The sequence below is a fragment of the Antennarius striatus genome, chromosome 1, assembly GCF_040054535.1.
Source record: "Antennarius striatus isolate MH-2024 chromosome 1, ASM4005453v1, whole genome shotgun sequence".
Classification (NCBI taxonomy): Eukaryota; Metazoa; Chordata; class Actinopteri; order Lophiiformes; family Antennariidae; genus Antennarius; species Antennarius striatus.
The window spans coordinates 8820718-8828330 of record NC_090776.1 but is presented as its reverse complement, the minus strand read 5'-3'; the positions used below and the strand labels follow the sequence as shown (position 1 = coordinate 8828330).

Here is a 7613-nt window from a genome sequence, read left to right as displayed (position 1 = left end):
GACAGGTCGCACGCTGATCATGTGTCATTCACTGAGAGTAAATACAGGAAAGCAAAATAAGTTTTGACTCCAAAATGGCGATTATATGGACAGAAATATAGCTCCTGCCATCTGATCACACGTGTAGAAGTCGAGAACGAAGTTCCTTTAGGGTCAGTCAAGTGCCCCCGCTAATTTCTATATAACCGTCCAAGTCAGTCTGCCATAAACACTTTGACCCTGTCACGCAGAAACATTTTACCCCCAACATAAACTTTTGTGTCACATTTGTCCCTACTCAAAACATGGTTTATGAAGCATGGATTTTAACGTATAATGAAACTGCTGTTGTGCATCATGAGGTACTGTTTACCTCTTTTTTTCTGGTTGACAAAAAAAAGGCAAATAGCTCATTAGTGTTGCTCCAAGGATACATCCCTGTGACCATTATTTTGGTGCATATGAAAAATAACAATTTTTTAAGGTTTAATGAGGGGCAGCACTCCATGATATTGACTGCAGCATTTATTCATTCATTCATTTTAAATTTCATTCATTTGCGTATTTCGTGTAGGTCAAAAAGGAGGGAGAGTCTGTCCAAGCAGACTTATGGTAGTAATTGGTATGTACCCTGTTCAAGTTAGCAATTGATCATAATTATGCGTACACTAAATTTTGAATCACCAGTTTACCTGGAGTTGGGTAAACTGGTGATTTGTATCATATCAACTATAGAACCCCCACCCCCAAAAAAATCTTCAACAAGTACTATTTTAAGCAGACATAATCAGTAAACCCATCTGTATTCATCATCATGGGTATTATTTCTGCATGAAAACTCACCTCTCAGTTACACTAGAAAACCTATGGTTGTGCAAATCAATACAGTAATTAGTATCCTTCTAGCTATAGCCATTATTGTTTAAAGTTTCTGATGTATCATAGCCTCAGGTGCTCATAGTGTTTGCAGCAGCAAAGAATGAATAGAGGTGAGAATCTGGTCTTTGTCTCAGCACCTCTGGACTGTCGAACTCCACCACCTGTCAGAGAGAGCATGTACAGTATGTCTGGGTTCAGGATTTTAAAAAGTTAGGGGTTCTGTTTATTACCTCTCCACTGTCCATGACCAGAATTCGATCTGAGTTCATCACAGTGTTGATACGATGGGCGATGGTGAGCATGGTGCAGTCCTGGAAGGCTTCTTTGATGGTATTTTGGATCAAGGCATCTGTCTCTGCATCAATAGATGCTGTCACCTCATCTAAAAGAATTATCTGCTGGACCACATGAGAGACAGTTGGCAGAAGGAAAGTGGAGGAATTAACCCTTGTTCTTTGGTTTCTAAAGATTTAAGATAATAGAAAGTCTGCCTTGTAAAACTTAAATAAAATGACAGCATTTTATTAATTTATTTCACATTTTTTTACTCTTAAATATTAATTTATCTATTTCAGAATTGGTGATTTAATAAACAAATCAAAACAGACCACCCAAATCCCTACCCTAACAACCTAAACCTAACCCAACCCTAACCTAACCCTAACCCTACCGCTAACTGTAAACTCTAACTCCAACCCCTAACCCTAACACCAAACCCTAACCCAACCCTAATCCCTAACTCTAACCCCTAACCATAACGCCTAACCCCAACCCTAACCCTACCCCAAACCCTTACCATAACCCTAACCTGACCTTAGCCCTAACCCTAAACTAACCCTAACACTACCCTAACACTAACTTGCCCCTAACCCAACCCTAACCCTAACCTAACCCTAAACCCGACATTTACCCCTAACCCCTAACCCTTACTCTACCATAAATTTGACTCTAACCCTAACGCCCTAACCCTTACCCTAACCCCTAACCCCTAACCCTGAAGATAACCCTACCCTAACCCTAACCCTATCCTAAACATAACCATAACCCTAATTCTAACCTTAACTCTTAACCCCTAACCTGTAAACATAACCCTAACCCTACCCTAACCCCTAACCTAATCTAACCCTAACCCTGACCCTACCCTAACACTAACCCCTAACCGTAACCCTAACCATAACCCTAACACTCACCCTAACCCCTAACCCTAAACCTAACCCTACCCTAACCCTAACTCTACCCGAACCCTAACATATACCTAACCGTAACCCAACCCTAACCCTAACCGAAAACGTAACCCTAACCCTACAGTGGGCCTATAGGCATACAGGGGTGGTAGAGTAGCAGGCAGCTCCTTCATGGTGCGCCCAAAATAAGCAACTTGTAAGGGGGACGGCGCCTTGCTTAATGGCACCTTACCAGTGCTCCGGAGTTGAGTTGACACCTCTCACTGTCAGCCCATCTCCCCATGTTTTTTTTTTGAGCAGGAGCGGAACTCGAACCGACGATCTCAGAACATTTGACGACCTGCTCCACCGTGTGATCTACCACTAAACAACAGCCGCCTTAACCCTACCCCTAACCTTTTAACCGTAACTCCTAACCCTTTAGCGCTAACCGTAACCCCTAACCCTAGCCCCTAAACCTAACCCTAACTCTAACCCTACCCTATACATAACCCTAATTCTAGCCCGACCCTAACCCTAACCATTATCTTAACCCTAACCCTACCCTAACCCTAAACCCTAATCCTAACCCCTACCCTATGTTTAGGGTAGGGTTAACCCTACCCTAGGGTTAACCCTACCGTAAACATAAGCCTAATCCTAACCAGACCCTAACTCTAACTCTTATCGTAAATCCCTATCCCTAACCGAAACCCTAACCCCTACCCTAAACTCTAACCCTGACCCTTAACCCTAACCCCTAACTCTAATCATTAACCCTAACCCCAACCCTAAACCCTAACACTAACCCCCTAACCTTAACCCTAACCCAAAACCCTAACCTTATCCCTAACCCCTACCACTAACGCCTAACTCTAACCCTAACCCCCTCCATAACCCAAACCCTAACCCTTACCCTAAACTCTAACCCTGACCCTTAACCCTAACCCCTAACTCTAACCATTAACCCTAACCCCAACCCTAAACCCTAACACTAACCCCCTAACCTTAACCCTAATCCCAAAACCCTTAACCCTAACCCCTACCGCTAACTCCTAACTCTAACCCTAACCCCTATCCCTAACCCAAAACCTCACCCTTAACTCTAACCCTAAGCCTAACCTTGAACCCTAACCCTAATCCTAACTGCTATCTCTAAACTAACCCCTAACCAACCCTAACCCCAACCCAAAACACTAACCTTAACCTAACACCTAATCCTATCCCTACACTAACCGTAACCCTTACCCTACCCTAACCCTAAACCCTAACACTAACGCCCTAACCCTAACCTTACCATGATCCTAACCCCCTCACCCTGGACCCTAGCCCTAACCCCTAACACTTACCCTAACCCCTAATCCTAACACTAACCCCTAACCCTAAACTTAACCTAACCCTACATTAACAGTCACCCTAACCGTAACCCTAAACCCTTAACCTAACGCCCTCACCCTAACCCTAACCTTACCCTAACCCTAACCCTGACCCAACACTAACCCCCTAATCCTAACCGTACCCTGACCCTAACCCCTAAACCTATACCTTACCCTACCCTAACTCTCACCCTAACCCTAACCCTACCCAAACCCCAACCCTAGCCCTAACCTCTAACCCTTACCCTAATCCCTAATCCTAACACTAACCCTACCCTAACCCTACCATAAACATAACCTTAAGCCTAATTCTAACCAGATCTTAACCCTAACCCCTAAACCTACGCTAACCCTTTCCATTTCCCTAACCCTAACACTTACCCTAACTCTACCCTAACCCTAAACCTGACCCTAACCCTTACCCTAACCCTAAACTCTAACCCTAACCCTTAACCCTAACCTCTCACTCTGACCACAAACCCTAATCTCAACACTAGACCTAACCCTTAATTGTAACCCTAACCCTTAACTCTAACCCTAACCCTAAAGTAACCATTATCCGTTACTTTAGGGTAACCCTAAACCTAACCCGAACCCTAAACCCTAACCTAACCCTAATCAAACCCAAATCCTATCCTTGAACCCCTAACCCCTAACTCTAAACCAAACACTACCCTCACTCTAACCTAACACTAACCAAACCCTAACCCTACCCTAATCCTAACCTCTTAACCCTAACCCAAGCCTAGTCTAACCCTTACTATACACTAACCTGAACACTAACCCTACCCTAAATCCTAACCCTAACCCAACACTAACCTCTTAACTCTAACCGTACCCTAACCCTAACCCCTAAACCTATACCTTACCCAACCCTAACTCTAACCCTAACACTACCCTAACCCCAACCCTAGCCCGAACCTCTAACCCTTACCCTATCCGCTAATTCTAACACTAACCCTATGCTAACTCTACCATAAACAACCCGAAGCGTAATTCTAACCAGACCCTAACCCGAACTCTACCCTAACCCTAACCTTTACCCTAACCCTTAACCTAACCCTAACCATTACCATAACCCTAACTTTTAACCTTCACCCTAACCCCCACCTTTAACCTAACCCTAACCTCTAACCCTACCCCTAACCCTTAATCCCAACCATGACCTCTAACCCTAACCCTAAACCTAACCCCCTAATCCAACCCTAAACCTAACCCCCTAATCCAACCCTAATCCTAACCCCTTAACCCTAACCTATCTCAAAGCCAAAGAACTCCTATATACCAAACCCCTGCACCCCAAACCATGTAAAAGATATATAAAACATAAAATTCTAATTCAATTAAAAAAAACATTATTTATCCCAAAGGGGCAATTGAAAGCACATACAGTATAGCGGCATTGGCGTAAATGTGTAAACATTCAGTGTAAACATAAACAATATCAGCATAAATAATAAATAGTCAATCTCACCCTTGCTCTGTCTATCTCTCTACCTCTCCCTCTCCTGTTCTCTTTCTCTCTCAGGCCTTTGTGTGGTGGATCATCGGCTATTGGTGACCTCTGCTTCCTTAGCTGGTGGCATCTCAAGCTACACAATGGATCTTCATCACCATCCACTAGGGGAATCTGGTTCCATTTCATTTGGTTCAGCTATGGTTTGGGTTTTGACAGGGGTCACATACACTTTTTTTTTTTAAGAACAATGATCCACCACTCTGTCCTCAGTGTGGTGGATCCTTGGCAGTCGAAAACCTCTGTCTGCTTCATCGGCTGGTTGTGTCTCTACTGAATGGATCAGCATACTTCTGTCATACAGTTGTTATTGTTGTGTTGTTAATCTGTGCATGCGGTATCTATTGCTTTGTCTGTCCGCTCCTGGAAGAGGGGTCCCTCCTCTGTAGTCTTCCCGAGGTTTTTCCCATCCATTTAGTAAATGCTCAGGGGTTCCTTACTTTTCCTTGTTTTTGATCACCAATGCTTGGAATTTATTTTATTTTATTTTAAATGCTCTACCTCCCCATCACCTGCATGCCCACAGGCTCCCTGTGTGTGTTTGTGCTATGGGCTTGTACCCACTATATACAGTATATCAGTGGTGGGCCTTCAGGGCCTGCAAGGCCTTCTCTGCTAGCCTAAAAAATATCTGAATCACAGACTGATGTTAATTAAATTTGTCCATGAATACTTACTAAATAATTCCAAATATTCTGTCAGCTTCCTTTCATTGCTTTTCACCTGGTTGCGCTGCTTCCAGGCATGTGTTTTCATAGTTAAGCATTTAACCAATCACATTTCAGCCATTACTTGTTGCCAGGTCACAAATCTACCTGGACGTCTTCACAATCCAGTTCAGAGGGCACGCAGCATAAAATAAATGTCTGTACAGCTGTTGCTTTAACCAATTAGATTTAAAGTTGGCGCCCCCAATGCCTTCTAGAAAGTGTACACAACGTCAGTGTTTTCATATACTCTGATTGGATAGTGAGAGTGTGTACTAGCCAGAGTTAGAAAACGGCATCTCTAGCGAGCTGCACAAGCAAATATATTGTGTTGATTTAATAGCGGTTTTGTCAACCCACAATGGCTGAAGTAGGAGAAGAAATGGATTTGGTTGCAGATTTACTGTCAAAGCCATTTTTAAGACAGACTTTTCAAGAAAAGCTGGACCTCCTTTAAGAGAGGTCTGGCAACTCTGAAGCTAGCAAGCCTGTCACAACTGGGAAAAGGATATCTCCACCACTTTATACAGTAATTGAGAAGAGAGATGCTCTAAACTTTAGAGTCTAAAGGAACTGTTTCATCACATCCTGGAGCGTCATGACGAGTACGAAGACGAGTCTGTACGCGGTGCTGTTGGATTTAAAGCACGTCTGGATGATTTTGAGTTTTGTTTTTTGCTTCACACATTTAATGGCATTTTTGAGTATTCAGATGTGCTCTTTTCAATACGACAGGACAAAAAACTGGATGTACAGTTTGGTCTGTAAAGGGTAAAGGAGTTTTGTAACACAGTTGAACGAGAGAGGAGTTGATACGAAGAAATCTACATGGCTACTGAACGCAGCACTGCCGCTCCGAGAGCACAAAGAGGTCAAGCCCAGGATCCGTGCGCACCAGCACAAACTCCACGGCAGGGTTCTGGACAATATTACGTATTTGCCAGACACAGACCAGATTTCATGACCACGAAAAACTGACGTTTGTCTCCCTCCTTGACCCGCAGAAGTTTCGGGAATACCAGAAAACTTTCCAACATGCAGCCTTCTCCAGCTTAACGCAGAGCCCTGTAACACTTTTCGATCTGCCTCGGCTAAGAACAGAACTGACTGTAATGTATGCAATGGATGATTTTACAAGAAAATCTCCCACTGATCTCCTTGACTCCTTCAGCAGAAAACTCAGTGTGAACATGGGGCAGCTCTACACATTTGTGTGTTTGGCGGGGACCATCCCTGTGTCCACCGCTTCTGTCGAACGGACATTTTCAGCCCTAATTTGAATAAAAACGTATGCCATACGACAGGGCAGGCTCGACTCAGCACTAGCTTTAATGGTGATAGAAAAGGACTTCTTGATGGAACTGAAACGCCCGGATAATCTGTAAAACAGAGTAATTGAAATCTTCTTGAGGAAAGAAAGGAGGATGGATTTGGTGTTCAAATAAAAAGGATTTTTTGTGAGTAAAATGTGGTTGTATCCCTAAATAACATTGAAATTTTATGAAGTTATTATTGATGCTTTTTTATGTGTGTCGCAGCTGTAGCTGCAGTAAAGATTTTGTGGCCAAAAAATAGTTATTGAGGGTTGGATTGATTCAGACGGAGCACTACTGAAGGCCTAGGTGTGAAATGCACGGCCCGCCATTGCAGTATATGCATGCAACTAATAACCAGTGTAATAGAGTGGACTCATAATTTCCCTACATGGATAAATACAGTTTATCAAAATTAAATTTAAAAAAAAAAAGTACTTTATGGGCAGCACAGTGGCATAGCAAGGCCCGCTCTGTGTGAAAGTGTGCATGTTCTCCCTGTGTATACGTCAGTATTCTCTGGGTTCTCCGGCTTCCTCACACTACTAAAAACATGCAGCTTAGGTGAACTGATCATACCAAATTGCCCGTAGGTGTAAGTGTGTCCTAAGCGTCCCCTGCCTCACATCCCCAGTTGGCTGGGATAGGCTCCAGCACCCCGTGACCCACGACAGCGGAAG

The 7613-nt window shown here is 43.5% G+C and overlaps 1 protein-coding gene across 1 annotated transcript in view; it reads right to left on the bottom strand.

Annotated features, from left to right (window-relative positions):
- Positions 1-926: 926 nt before the first annotated feature.
- Positions 927-7613, bottom strand: part of LOC137596331 (ATP-binding cassette sub-family C member 12-like) — a 44317-nt gene continuing 37630 nt past the window's right edge. Inside the window, exons 31-32 of the mRNA XM_068316739.1 lie at positions 1089-1253; positions 927-1019 (exon numbers count right to left, since the gene is read on the bottom strand). Coding sequence (XP_068172840.1) covers positions 927-1019; positions 1089-1253 — 258 coding nt within the window. The remainder of the gene's footprint in view (positions 1020-1088; positions 1254-7613) is intronic.